The 15,445-nt window shown below is 49.1% G+C and overlaps 1 protein-coding gene across 1 annotated transcript in view; it reads left to right on the top strand.

Moving 5' to 3' along the window:
• WWC1 (WW and C2 domain containing 1) overlaps positions 1–15,445 on the top strand; it is a 156,439-nt gene that overhangs the window by 136,957 nt on the left and 4,037 nt on the right. Inside the window, exons 18-21 of the mRNA XM_043913493.1 lie at positions 3,834–3,957; positions 5,273–5,437; positions 11,935–12,027; positions 14,862–15,095. Of these exons, the coding sequence (XP_043769428.1) occupies positions 3,834–3,957; positions 5,273–5,437; positions 11,935–12,027; positions 14,862–15,095 (616 nt within the window). The remainder of the gene's footprint in view (positions 1–3,833; positions 3,958–5,272; positions 5,438–11,934; positions 12,028–14,861; positions 15,096–15,445) is intronic.

Below are 15,445 nucleotides of genomic sequence, written 5' to 3' on the forward strand. Positions count from 1 at the left end.
GAGGCTTTTCACACTGTCTCCTAGCAACCACCTTCTGTTCTCTCACCCTTTGTGGCCCCCTCTCTCCCCACCCTTGGCCATTCAAACTTCCCCAGACACTGACTTACAAAGAGGGCTGGGAATCCCCCGGAGCTGCTGCAGTAGTGGGGTGACTGCCTCTGCAGCCCCCCTCCCCCACACTGGAGGCTTCTTTTGGTCCCGGAATGTTAACTAGCTCTGCTTTGCCTGCTCACCTCTGGAGTGGAGGGCTCCGCAGACTGGTCCTCTCTTCCCAGCTCCTCTCCTCCCTCCGCACCCAAGGCCCAGGGGAGGATGCCGCTGTTCTTCCCTCCTTTCATTTGTTTGGGTTTCTTTAATGCGTTTAATCAGAAGACTTGATCTTTTTTTAAGATCCACAAACAAAACAAAACTCTCAGAGGATTAGAAAATGTAGGAGAATATAGGGGCTTCCCCGGTGGCTCACCAGTAAAGAATCCGCCTGCAATGCAGGAGCTGCAGGAGACGAGGGTTCGATCCCTGGGACCAGAAGATCCCCTGGAGGAGGAGGAAATGGCAACCCGCTCCAGTATTCTTGCCTGGGAAATCCCATGGACAGAGGAGCTGGCAGGCTACAATCCATAAGGTCTCAAAGAGTCAGACACACACGCACGCAGGAAAATATAATCACAAACAATGCTAGAGTGAAAACCCTTGTATTTACCTCCTTGTGAGCTTACGTGTATTTGTCTAGGACAAAGGTTGAGAAGTGGCCTTGCTGGGTCCCAGGGCATATGTGGTTTATATTTTACCGGGTCCTGCAGCATCATTCTCAAACAAGATTGTAAATGCTCCCACCAGCAGTGACTGAGAGTGCCCCTAACGCTACGTCCTCTCTGATACAATATAATCTAACAGTATTTAATCAAGAACATGTACATGTTTTTTTCTAGCAGGTACTGCTAAACTGACTTCACAGTATTCATTGGCTGCTCTAATTAACACTCCCCACAGGGATACACCTTTTTCCCAAATCCTCACTTGATATCAAATACATATTACAAATATCAAATACATAGTTTTAAATTTTTATTTATTTTTGGCCACTTTTCCAAAGGGTGAAAAGATGTGTCTATTTTTCTCTTTGCAATTGAGGGTTTGGTTTTTTTTTTCCCCTTTCCTGGAAAATATGTTGATCAGCTTCTTAGTCACAAAGAAGAGACTTCCCTAGCGGTTGAGCGCTTCATGGAATGGAAACCTGGCTGCACCATTGAGCAAGGCCTACTCACTCTCTGAGACAAGAGTGGCTTTCAGTTGTTGAAAGGGCTCAGAATGGCACCTGCAGGTCATCAAGTCCATGTTTGAAAAGTGAAACTGTTAGCTGCTCAGTCATGTCCGACTCTCTGAGACCCTATGGACTGTAGCCTGCCAGGCTCCTCTGTCCATGGGATTCTCCAGGCAAAAATACTGGAGTGGGTTGCCATTTCCTTCTCCAGGGAGTCTTCCCGACCCAGAGATGGAACCCACGTCTCCTGCATTACCCTCTGAGTCACCAGGGAAGCCTCTGGTACCCATGTTTAGTGGCTCTTTCATGAGTGGATCAAGAGGCAGAGGAGGAAAAGAAGAGGCGCTTCCATGGCGAGAGTCCCCATCTAAGTGCCAGGGAGGTTTTCAGCACAGGGCTGAGGGTGGAGAGCCAAGATCTGTTTTCCCTGTTGGGAAAATCCTAAGGGAGATTTTGTGTTTATCCACAGTCTCACTGAGCCAGCTAACGAGATGTCAAACTCTCTGCTTTTGGCTGAAATTCCTTCAGCTCAGTATGGTAATACCGCCTCATGCTGATCGGAAGCCTGGCGGTTCTGTATGTCTTTGAAAAGTAAAGATGGGAATGGAGATAAATTACTAATTAACAAATGCCATCCATTTGTCACACCAACTCTTTCGAGGCTCAGAGTCCAAGGGGAAAGGATAATTATGAAAAATATCACCAAAAATAAAGTCTCTTCAACAAATGGTGCTGCAAGTCCATTGGATATCCGTACAGAAAAAAATAAATGTTGGGTGCCATGGACAAAAATTAATCTGAAATGGATCATAGTATTAAACATAAAAGCTGAAACTAAAAAGCCTTTAAAAGAAAGTACAAGAGAAATTCTTTGCAAAGACTTCTTAGGTACAGCATAAAAAGCTCAAAGCATTAAAGAGAGAAAGGGATAAATTGGACTTTGTCACAATCAAAAGCTTCTGTCCTTTGAAAGACACCATTTAGAAGAGGGAAGGCAAGCCACAGACTTGGAGAAAATATCTGCAAAGGATTCCTATCTAGAATAAATAATGAACTCTTGCAACTCAGTAATAAAAAGACAACCCATTTTTTAAATGGGCTAAAAATTCTAATGGAAATCTTGCAAAGGAAAATCTGAATGGTCAATGAAATTCTCAACAGGAAAGTACACATTAAAACCACAATAAATTTGAGTACTCATCGGCTGAATGGCTGCTTCCCTTGTGGCTCAGCTGGTAAAGAATCCGCCTGCGATGCAGGAGACCTGGGTTCAATCCCTGGGTTGGGAAGATCCCCTGGAGAAGGGAAAGGCTACCCACTACAGTATTCTGGCCTGGAAAATTCCACGGACTGTATAGTCCATGGGGTCGCAAAGAGTCAGACACGACTGAGCAACTTTCACTTTCACAGCTGAATGACTAAATTTAAAGATGGATATTACCAAGCATAGGTGAGGAACCAGAATTCCCATAACATTGCTATGGAAACAGAAAATGATATAACCACGTGGGTAAACCAGTTCACCACTTATACTTATTGTCTGACCCAGCAGTTCTACTCCTGAGTATGTATACATATCTTATGGTCTGAATTATGTCTCCCCCAGTTACAGATATTGAAGCTCTGACCGTGCTTGAGAATGTGACTGTTTTTGAGGACAGGGTCTTCAGAGCTGATTAAGTTAACATGAGGCTGTTGAAGTTAGGGTGGCCTTAATCCAACGTGACTGGTGTCCTTGTAAGAAGAGGACACTGGGACACCAGAGAAACACCAGGGACGCATATGCAGAGGAAAGACCAGATGGGGACATGGCGTGAAGGTGGCCGTCTACAAGTCACCAAGCCTGCCCGCACCTCGATCTCGACTTTTACTAGCCTCCAGGATTGTGGGAAATAAATTTCTGTTGTTCAAACCACCCAGTCTGTGGTGTTGTGTTACGGCAGCCCTAGCAAACTAATCCAGTGTCTTAAGACCAATGAAATCCTGTTTCTACACAGCGTTGTAGGTGAATGTCTACAGAAGCTTTATTCATAATTTCTAAGAAATGGAAGCAATCCATATGTTTATCGCCTGATGAGCAAACTGTGGTCCATCCATCCAATGGAAGATGACTCAACAATAAGAAGGAGTAAATTATTGATACTATGTGCCAAATGTGATGCTGAGAGAATGAAGCCAGAGACAAAAGAGCATATATCATCTGATTCCACTTCTGTGAAATACGAGAAAAATCAGATTTAATCTTTAGTCATGCAAAGCTGATCAATGATGGGCTGAGGGTGGGGGGAGATTAACTGGGAAATCATATAAGGGAAACTTTCAAGGCAATGAGACATTCTTTTTCTTGAGTGTGGTAGTGGTTACACAGGGGAACACAGTGGTCAAAACTCATCAAACATTACAGGAAATGCGTTTTGTTATATGTAAATATACCTCGTTTAAATTGACTATTTTTTAAAAATAAGTGTCCTCAATCTGGAAAATGCTTGGAAGCCCTGCCCTGGATGCACTTAAAGGCAAGTGAGCACATGAGAGTGGGTGCTGTGGGTAATCAAAGTGTCTTGTCATCAAGGAGGTATGAGGAGGGGACCAGCGAGAACGAGGCCGCAGCCGAGGAGGAGGAGGAGGAGGAAGAAGAGGAGGAAGAAGGGGAAGAGGAAGCATCCCCTGACATGGACGGGTGCCCAGCATTAAAGGTAGGGAGGGCTGGGAATGGGAAAGGCTGTCTTGGGGGAGATAATCCTCAAGTCTTGAACCCGGGCAGTCAGAAAATTCTCGGGGCTAAGTCTCATGCCCCAGCATCAGGGGACAGGCTTTCAGAGTGGGGTGACCTGCAGAAGGCTGTGTAGGGGTGTCTCTGCCTGGAATTGGAGTCATTTCAGTGACAGAAAATCAAGAGGAATTGATTGACCCTCCCATCTCTCCCACCCTCTGTGGTTCTCAGTTCTCTGGGCAGACCCCAGGCTGTGCAGTCAGCTGGCCTGGATTCAAATACTGGCTCTGCTCCTACCTAGCTGTGTGGCCTTAGACCGATGACTTCATCCCTCTCTAGCCTTGGCTTTCTTATCTCTAAAATGGGCACATAATGTCAGCCTTGAAGATGGGCTAGAAGATTTCAAAGCAGTGGATTTCTCCATTTGGGTCTACCTGAAGGACAGTAGGAAAGGGGGTCTAGTTGAGTCACTGTTGCCTTCTGCTCTGCTGCTGCACTAGGGTGACATGTTATAAGAGGCTTCATGCTCCATAGAGAGAGATCTCCATGTTCTTTCACCTGCAGGACCTCTGGGAGTATAGTACACAGGGGTGGAGGTACAGGTTGTACACTGCACAAAGGTGCCTGGCCCCCGGACCAGGGTCAGGGGAGGTAGGGGTGTTGGAGAAGAATTTGGGCCTGCCTTCTAACTACTCCACACCAAGAGGAAACCTTGCTGCAGTTTCTCCAGCCAAAGGGGAGAAAGGCACCCAAAGGGGGTGCCTTTTTCAAAAGCACACAAAGGCACTGTTTAGGCTAACCAAGGCTTTTCATTTGGGTGTTTTTATTTGTTGATCTTTACTGGTAATTACTGTGAAAGGACAACAGAAAAGTTGATCACCTAGTTTTAAAAAAACGAGGTTTGCTAGTTGCTTCCATGACTCCAAGAACACATCTGCAGTTCTTGGCTAGGGCGATGGAAGCCTTGGCTGTGGCTTTGTCAAAATATGGTTGGCACATTATTCTTGAGGGGGTGAGGCCCAGGACATCCGTGCCTGATGTACCTCTACTGCTTATGTGAGCTTGTTAGGGGACTGAGTATCTCCCTGTGACCCCAAGCGCAGGTGCCAGCCAGGACTGGGGGCCAGCACGCGGGGCCTCGGGTGCCATGCTGGCAGGGCTGGGTCCGTGGAAGCTCCCGGCTGTGTCTAAGGGCCAGGGGCGAGGAGATCGGAGCAGGGAGCAGCTTCAGTGAGTCTCAGGGTGAGTGGCTGAGACTCTGGATTCTCCCAGCCTCACGGCCGTGCCTTCTTCCTCAGGTGGACAAGGAGACCAACACAGAGACCCCGGCCCCATCTCCCACGGTGGTGCGGCCCAAGGACCGGCGGGTGGGCACGCCCTCCCCGGGGCCGTTTCTGCGAGGGAGCACCATCATCCGCTCCAAGACCTTCTCCCCAGGTCCCCAGAGCCAGTACGTGTGCAGGGTAAGCAGCCGCACAGCCGTCCTCCCCAGAGCACCCGCTTCTCGGCCTGCAGCTGAGAGCCCTGGGCCTCGCGCGGTTCTGGGTCCAAGTCCTGGTCCCACCCCTGTTGTCAGTCATTCTTGGCATGTTAACCCCTTTTTCCATATGGAGTTAACAGACCAATTCTATGGGGTTGCTCTAAGGACTGAACTGGCTAAAGTATGGGAATGGCTCAGTAACCAGTACATGGCCAACACTTTTACATGTGTGTGTGTCTGTTTACTTACTTATAACATATATATTTATTTACTTGATTATTGTATAAATATAATATGTGTATTTATTTACTTACTTACCCAACCACACGGCACGTGGGATCTCAGTGCCTGACCAGGGACTGAACCCATGCCCCCTGCTATCAATGTGAGGAGTCCTAACCACTGGGCCACCAGGAAATTTGCAGCCAAGGCTGTTTATCAGTTCAGTTCAGTTCAGTCGCTCAGTCATGTCCAACTCTTTGCGACCCCATGGACTGCAGCACGCCAGGCCTCCCTGTCCATCATCAACTCCCGGAGTTCACTCAAACTCATGTCCATTGAGTCGGTGATATCATCCAACCATCTCATCCTCTGTCATCCCCTTCTCCTCCTGCCTTCAATCTTTCCCAGCATCAGGGTCTTTTCAAATGAGTCAGCTCTTCACATCAGGTAGCCAAAGGATTGGAATTTCAGCTTCAACATCAGTCCTTCCAATGAATATTCAGGACTGATTTCCTTTAGGATGGACTGGTTGGATCTCCTTGCTGTCCAGGGGACTCTCAAGAGTTTTCTCCAACACCACAGTTCAAAAGCATCAATTCTTCGGCGCTCAGCTTTCTTTATAGTCCAATTCTCACATCCATACATGACCACTGGAAAAACCATAGCCTTGACTAGATGGATCTTTGTTGGCAAAGTAATGTCTCTGCTTTTTAATATGCTGTCTAGGTTGGTCATAACTTTCTTCCAAGGAGTAAGGGTCTTTTAATTTCATGGCTGCAGTCACCATCTGCAGTGATTTTGGAGCCCAGAAAAATAAAGTCTGCCACTATTTCCACTGTTTTCCCATCTATTTCCCATGAAGTGATGGGACCAGATGCCATGATCTTAGTTTTCTGAATGTTGAGCTTTAAGCCAACTTTTTCACTCTCCTCTTTCACTTTCATCAAGAGGCTCTTTAGTTCTTCTTCACTTTCTGCCATAAGGGGGGTGTCATCTGCCTATCTGAGGTTATTGATATTTCTCCCGGCAATCTTGATTCCAGCTTGTGCTTCATCCAGCCCAGCGTTTCTCATGTTGTACTCTGCATATAAGTTAAATAAGCAGGGTGACAATATACAGCCTTGACATACTCCTTTTTCTATTTGGAACTGTTTATAATTCCAACCAACTCTCCACTCTGTTTACACCTGGCCCTGCCCTTCCTCACCCCTTGCTGAGATCAGATTGACCCTCACCATCCCTGAGGGACAGTTCCCCCCAACTCCAGGGCAATGGCAGCATGTAGACTGAGTTTGCAAAATAGCAACAGCCCTGGATTACTTAGCCATGGGTTTAGGGGCTTTTTTTATCAAACTTTTTGGCTACCATTGAAAACTTAAGAAATTCAATTAAAAATAAAATTTAAAATGCAGCGATTTCACATAAAACTCCAGTTTCTCGGCGGGGGGGTGTGGGGGGTGTGGGGGGGCGGGGAGACTGTCTGGCCCCAAGGGCTACACGTTCTGTCACAGTGATGAGTGGCTGGACCTCAGCAGTGAGGGCCACTGCCCTTGGAGGAGGGATTGACCAGCCTTTTCAAGTTCACTGTGGCCTCCACCTGGCCCTCTTTAACATATTTGACTTAATGACCTGCTCTTGCAGGCCATGGAAGATTTAGAAGCCGTGCAGCGGTCGTGGCTTCTGGATCCCCTTGCCTTCTATCCAATTAGTCTACCCCATCTGAGAAGTCATGCCAGTTGCTGGGGCTACAGAACCAAGACCTTGTTTCTGAGGTTCAGATGACACGTTGACATCCTTCCTTATCTCCTACCGTACAAAATGAGCAAGCAATAACTAGAATAATAAACAGAACCTTCCTGCCTTGTGTTCCAGTTAAGTTGTGCAGGAGAGGCCTCTAGAACACCTCATCAAACTGATATCCACTTGTCTATTGTTACAGAGGGAGGGGCTATGGGGGGATTCAGCATCTAATATCTGGTATCCAAGGCCTGCAGTTATAAGCTTGAGAGTGTGTGTGTGTGTGTGTGTGTGTGTGTTCAGTTACCCGGGTGTGTCCAATTCTTTGCGGGCTTCTCTATCCATGGGATTCTCCAGGCAAGAATACTAGAGTGGGTTGCCATTTCCTTCTCCAGGGGATCTTCCCAACCCAGGGATCGAACCTACATCTCCTGCGTCTCCTGCATTGCAGGCGGATTCTTTACAGCTAAGCTAGTAGTAGTGAAGTTAATTTTTTCATAACGTGGCAATTTTACAAATGCACCAGCTACTTTTCAAATTAGTGCCCACCCCAGAACACTCCCTGCAGTACCTCCCAGAAATAACGTAAACCTCTCCTCTCTGTGTGAAGTCTCTACTTAATGTTTGAGCTTCTAAACGTCTGAAAAGACAGTGTGAGTACATGTAATATAGTTGTGTATCTTGCAAAAGGTACAGGGTTTCCTACAGTCACTGAGTGTGATTTTAATGCAAAGGACTTCCTGAACCATAAGTGAAGAATCCTGCTTAATCCCAGCTCACAGCTGAAGAAGAGAAAAACCCAATCCATGTTTCAAATGTGAATAACTTGAAGGATTTAGAAAAGCCCTCAGGATAATAGATAATCTGTCTTTGGCAAAATTACTGCCTTTATGAACGCGCAGTGGAAATCAACACAAAATGAAGGATGTTACTTGTTGGAAAAATCACAGCAAAAGAAATGAATGTTTGATTTATCCTTTGTCATCAGGATTTAGAATGCAGTTGTAATTTTGTCAAATGGAAGATATGAAATATAAATCTTTTAAAAAGTGTTACTCTTTTCCAACTAAAAACTCAAACTTTTTCCCCCAATGTTTACTATAAAATTCTGGTCTCCTGTGTAAATGAATTAACTTTAAATGGCCTTTCCCAGAATTGGCATTCCTGATAACAAAGAGGTTCAGTCCCATGTCTCAAGCATTTTTAACACAACTAACACTATGTTGAGCCTGTCCCATATTTTATTCCCTGGACCAGTCTCCAACCTCAGGGCTGAAGGTAAAGAAATTCCCCATCTGCATGGATCACCTGCCACAGGCAAAAAGGGACTTTATTAGCAAAGATGTGTATTTTTTCTTCTTTTGCTTTCTGACTATACTTCAGCCCAAGCTTATCTGTTTCTGGTAGATTCTCACTTAAGGCTACAGGAAGTAACCAATGGTACAACATCTTGAATTTTTTTTCCTGTCATTTCCCTTAAAACTCTGTAGGGGTGTGCAATCTGCCTCTCGAGATTCAACAGGTAACAATAATGTATCCCTCTGTTTCTCACCCATAAAATGAGCATTCTCAAATTCCCAGCAGGGAATATGTGTCTGTGCTGTGCCCCCCCTACCTCCAGTACACAGCCAGCTCCCTGTTTCCCAGCCTGTGGTTTATAGCACTCCACTCCCCTAGTACCAAGTCCTATGCTGGTCAGGGTTCTTAACAGCAAGCAACAGAAACAGACTGGGAGCAGTATATGTGCGGAAGAAATGTTTGAACAGGAAATTGAGTAGTTCACAGATTCATTAGAAGGCTGTGGAAGCAACCTCAGAAATCAGGCAGGAACAAGGCGGGCCAGACCACAGCCAAAATCCCACCATAAAGACAGGTGAGGACACAAGTGCACTGTAGAGCGTGGCCCCCGCGGGCCCTGCAGCTGCCTTTGGGGTTCAGCACTGATGCCCCCACCAGACTCCTGACACTGCAGGAGGCCAGGACAGTTCTAGCTGCTGCTGCCGCCGCCACTGTCACCACTAATGGCTTCTTCTCCCTGAGAAACCAACAAACACAGATGCAACAAACCAACCAGCAAGCATGGAACAGAAGAGACTGGCCTGGCTGAGTCCAAGAGGCACAGTGACAGAGACTTGGTCCAGCGGACCAGGTTGTGATTCAAAGACCAGGGCGGTTGCATTGAATTGTCATAGTTGAGTCCTGTGCCGGCTTCTAGCTGCAAGGGAGGCCATGAAGGCAAGATTCTGGTACTTTTGCCTCATGAGTGGAACGTGGGCTTTGTCTCCCACTGAGAGTCATAAGAGGATGGAGTTTCATATGCTAATTAGGCGAGCATCCCCCGCCACCCCCCCCCCCAAAATCCCTATTTTTCCTGTGTCATCTAGTCTCACAAACAGCCCTGCAAGGCAAGTGGCGTTATTCCCATTTCATAGATGCAGAGAGTCAGGGCACTTTGTTGTGAACACAAGCAATCCCTTCCCCTGGCCTGATGCCACATCAAGAGCCCTCTGCTGGGTGTCCCCTTCTTTGATCCTCAGCACAGCCTGCGTGACCTGGTGAGTTTCCTGGCCTTGGGCTCCCACTGGACTTTAAGTCATGAGGGGTGAGGACAGTGTTTTTTACTCTCCACAGCTCCCCACAAGCCCTGTGTCTCTGACACCTACATACTCAGCAGCAGCGCGGTCACATGTGTTGGTTGGCTCACTTTGACCTGAAGGAAACAGTCCTCCCAAAACTCTCATTTCCAAGTAGATCCCTCTGACTTCCAGTTATTTCACCTCTCTGCTCCTCAATTTCCCTCTAATGGAGATAACAAAAAGGCAACAATATTCTCTACCATGTCTGAGATCAAATGCACTAAAACATATTTAAGAAAAAGTTAAATTCAAGGACTTAATGTAACTTTCATCGCTCTTTTATAATATGGTCTTTAACATATAAACAACTGTGACTTAAGTATCAATCGTCCTGACACGTATTTCTAGTTGGTATGACTTATATTCTGTGAGTGCCACCGTTGGATTGAAACAATGCAGAATAAAGCCCCCTTCTGATATGATACCCAGCCAGTCCATTTGTATGAATCCACCCCAGTCAAGATGGTCCACTGCTCTGTCTTTATATTAGTTTCATCTCTGAGCATTACATGCATCCTGAAAAGGACGTGGCCTTGGATGGGACCTTGAACTCTTGTTCTGATGCTTACCAGCTGTATGGCTTATAAAAGTGTGGTAATCTCTCCCAACCTCAGTCCCCTCAGTTAGGATGGTCTAAGGATTAAATGAAACTGTCAGTAAAGCCCGTGGCACATAGCAGGGGCTCCGTCCATATGGCTGTTGTTTTGTTTGTTTGTTTTTATTTGACTGCACTGGGTTGCAGTTGTGGCATGCAGGATCTTTCCTTGTGGCGTGTGAACTCTCAGTTGCAGCATGTGGGATCTAGTTCCCTGACCTGGGATTAAACCCCGGCCCTCTATATTGGTAGTGCAGAGTCTTAGCCACTGGACCGCCAGGGAAGTCCCAGTGTGGCTTTTGTTGTTACTGTCATCTATTTCTCATTCTGGTTGACACTCTGCCTAGTGCAGTAGCTATTTCATAAATGTAGCAGGACTATTAATATCATTATTACTAATAATTATTAATAACCACAAACATGACAGTGTGGACAGCTTCTCAGAGGAGACCCACCTCAGTGAGCTGACAGCTGCCGGAATAAATAGACTCTGGAGCATCAGCTTGTGACGATCCCACTGACCTGGAAATATGACTCCAGAGAGAGACCCCCGTCTCCCCTCCCTCTCCCGTCCTCCCGCTGGGGACACGAGCTGTCAGTAGAAAAGCATCTGCTTGACCGTAGCCCTGATCTCTGGCCACAGATGAGGAATGTTAGCCCTCCAGGGAGAGTCTAGATAACTGTGGGATTGAACGTATTCTGACGAGGAGAGAGCTGTGACCAGCACAGCCCTCACAGAACCTGTCTTCCCCATCTTCTCCAAGGATACGGTCCCCAGGCCTGGCCTGTGGGCTGCCTTCTCACGTATGTGTCAGTCTCGACAGGGGCTCCATTCGAGCCCTGAAGGTGGGCTCTGTGGGTGACAGGAAAGAGTTGATCCAAACAGGCCTTAGCATAGGCGGTCGGGGGGCAGTGACCCCTGGAGTCATCCGTGTCTGGTGTCCACCCCACCAGGCTGCTACCAGCTCCAACCTTGAGCAAGTTGGGTAGCCCCTCACCTGCCATCTTCTCACTAGCAAAGTAGCGATGTCCTCTCCCATGGGGCTGTTGGAAGGATGAATGAAGTCTTGTGTTTAGCACGCAGGGGCGTGCATTGTTGAATACACACTCAGTGAATGCTCACCCAGAGAGAAAAAGAAGGTCGAATGAAACCTACCTCCTGCATGCAGTCCCCTCGGGGAACACGGACAGGAAGGACTGGGCTGGGGACCCCACCACCCTCCTGGCCCCAGTGAGCCTTTCGAATGCGCTCGTGCCTTCATGAGCGTCCCACGCCTCTTCTCTTTGCAGCTGAACCGAAGTGACAGCGACAGCTCCACCCTGTCCAAGAAGCCACCTTTTGTTAGAAATTCCTTGGAGCGGCGCAGCGTCCGGATGAAGCGGGTAAGATGGCCCCTTTGTTTCCCCAAATCTGGTGTCCTACACGCACATCCCCTGACGCCTGACCGTTTCTCCTCAGCCACTGGTTGGAAGAAAGTACTTGAAAGCATGGTGGTATTTGCAAATGGAAGTTGGTGAACTGTAAGGCCTGGGTAGGCACGGGGGAAAGTGCCAATGTAACATAGTTTCTGTGACCAATAAGTTAGGTCAGGAGTGGGCATACTTGTGTAGAAATCAAAGTCACGAAGAACCAATCAACCCAAGACGTCAGAGCTACCGCTGGGAGCCTGCCTCGTGCAGGTCTCTGCTCCCTGTGTCCGACTGACCGAGCAGTTGAAGGTCCCTTGCAACAGCCTCCTTGCCGGAAGAGAAGCCAGGTGCCCCTGCCCCCCACGCCTCCCCACCGAGAGCTGACCTGGAAGCAAGGAGGTGCGAACAGGACTCAATCCAGCTGGAAACTCCCAGGGAAGAGGCCCCAAGCTGTCCCTGCGGAGCAACCTGGCCTTTCCTTACGGAGAAGATGGCTGTGGAATGGGGGCTGGCAAGAGGCCTTAGGCCAAGGCCCGACTCCTGCTAGGGACTTTCACTAGTCAGGGCTGCAGGAGGGGCAGGGGGCCCTCCCCACTTTGGGCTTTCAGCGCAGACTCGACAACAGTTCTGGTGAGCTTACAGAACTAGAAAAAACCCAAGAGTCAGACTGTCAGAAAGAGAAGCAGAGACAGCGAAGCAAAAATGCAGAGAAAGGAGAGCGTGCTGATAGCCGCATGTAGGGGCAGCCCCTTAGCATCTCCGGCAGGCCTGCTGCTGACCGCCGGCCTCGGGAGTGGTCCTGTGCCTGGCTGTACCCTGCCAGGGTACAAGTCCCCAGAAAGAACCAGAGACAGCAGGAGAAAGAAGGCAGTGCCGAAGAGGCTCTCTCCCAGAAAGGAGAGAGTGCTGGCTGCCTGAGAATGTGGACATGGCTGCAAGTGACGGGGGCATCCCCGGCCCCACCCCGCCTGCTGTGGCTGGCCAGCACTCCAGTCCCTGGAGCACTGAGTCACCTTGGGAGCTTGTTGATCATGCAGATTCCAAGGCCGTGCTTCCAGACTGCCTCATCCAGGTGGCTGGGGTGGGGCCCTGGAAGCAGCATTTTTATAGGCTCCTCCGAGAATTCTGGAGCAGGTGTTCCGAGATCCATTCCTGGAGAAGTGACACCGAGGAGTTCCTGCTCGGTCCGCACTACACATCTTACAACTCCCTACCCGCAGGCAAGCCCCAGGAGTTCCTGCTTCTTCACCCCCTCTTCCCCTCAGCCAAGGGGATGCTTTGCACAGGGGACCCTTAAGAGCTGGCCTGAGCCCATGTTCCATTCAGGTCCTTTCTATGTCCTGAGGAACAGGGGTGTCCAGAGGAGGCCAGGGCCCATGCACACTGCGGAGCCTCCTCCACTAGCTGCCTGAGCAATGCATGCTGTGGAGAGGGCCACCTGGCAAGGGCCTGAGAGGACTTCTAGTAGCTGTGAGCAGCCCCTGGTCAGCAGCCGAGTGAGAAAATGCAAGGAAATGAACCCTACCCAGGACCTGAGGGAGCCTGGCTGCAAATCATCCCCTTGTCAAATCCCCAGATAGGTACTCAGTCGGTCAAAACCTAGATTTCAGCCTCGTGAGACCCTGAGCAGAGGATTCAGCCAACCTGTGTGCTAAACTCCTATCCACTGAAAGTGTGGGATGATGATTTGCTTTATGTTCAGCTGCTAGTTTGTATAATTTGTTTTATATATATATATGATACGCTCAGTCGTGTCCGACTCTTTGCGACTCCATGGACTGTAGCCTACCAGGATCCTCAGTCCATGCGATTTTCCAGACAAGAATACTGGAGTGGGTTGCCATTTCCTTCTCCAGGGGATCCTCCCAACCCAGGGACTGAACCCGGGTCTCCGCATTGTAGGCAGACGCTTTACCGCCTGAGCTACCAGGGATGCCCAGTAACAGAAAACCAGCACAACGCCCAATAAAGTGATTTCAAAAATGGTATTAATACAAAAGACATTAACTATGAGACCTGCCCTTACTTCAAGCTGGCCAGCATGCTTTTAGGAATGGGAAACCACTCAATGGGGTGGTTCTGTGCTTTTCTAGGGTGACCATTGTCTAGTCTGTGCTTATAAATGAGCAAGGCCGGGAGATCCAGCTGAGTGATCTCAGTGACTCCAGGTCTCACCTGAAGATGCTTTTGCTTAGCTCTGCTGCCCCTGTACTATCCTCAGCTGTGTCCTACTCTTCGTGACCCCGTGGACTGTAGCCCGCCAGGCTCCTCTGTCCATGGGATTCTCCAGGCAAGAATACCGTAATGGGTTGCCATTTCCTTTGCTCTGGCCGATGGCCAGTCTCAGAAACTTGTCTGGACATGTGGATGCAGAGAGAGGCAGAGCTCCAGCAGCAGATAGAAGACAGAGTAAGGGAAGCAACTGCGTGTAGGGAGTGAGTGGGTAGGATCTGGAGCCAGCTGTATGGGGTGGAATCTCGGCTTCCATGCTTATAACCTGTGTGATTTAACCTCTGGGAGCCTCATTTGTGCACATGATAACAGTCAGGACCTCACAGGGTCATGAAAATGGACTCAGGTAACGGAAGTAAAGCGCCCAGCACCGTGACTGGGACATAAAAATGCTAATAGAGGGGTAGACATGGAAAAAATCAAGACAGGCCCCCAGGGGCTGGGCGAGCCCCACTTTTGCAGTGGAAGCCCGCAGATGAACGAAGGAGGGTAGCTGGGCTCCAGAGCAGGGGAGAGCGCAGGCTCACTGGACCTGGTCCGGTACTAACCAGTCCAAACCATCCCCACCCCCGCAGCCTTCGTCTGTCAAATCCCTGCGCGCGGAGCGGCTGCCGCGCACCTCGCTGGACCTCGAGTTGGACCTGCAGGCCACCAGGACCTGGCACAGCCAGCTGACTCAGGAGATCTCGGTGCTGAAGGAGCTCAAGGAGCAGCTAGAACAAGCCAAGAGCCACGGGGAGAAGGAGCTGCCGCAGTGGGTGCGGGAGGACGAGCGCTTCCGCCTGCTGCTGAGGATGCTGGAGAAGCGGGTGAGTGGCGCACCGGCGCGCAGCTGCGAGGGAGGGCCGCGAGAGCTCTGAACCGGTCCTGCAGTTCTGTGACTCACGGAGCGTGCTCCCAGAGCCCCTCAGGCTCATCAGCCTCCCCCAGGAAAGTTAATTCACGGTTTACTGGCTGCCAGGTCCTTTTGCTGCACGCCCAGTGTTTGCGTGCAAGCCCTTATTACTCACACGTTTATTCCACCAGCTGGTCCTTCATCAGACATGTTGGGGGACACTTTATCTACGCTGGGGCACACACATGCACAGAATAAATACAAACGCTGACCTGCCCTCGTGCCTGCCTACCCAGTCCCACAGAGCACGTTTCTCCAAAGGGG

The sequence above is a fragment of the Cervus elaphus genome, chromosome 9 (assembly GCF_910594005.1).
Source record: "Cervus elaphus chromosome 9, mCerEla1.1, whole genome shotgun sequence".
Lineage (NCBI taxonomy): Eukaryota > Metazoa > Chordata > Mammalia > Artiodactyla > Cervidae > Cervus > Cervus elaphus.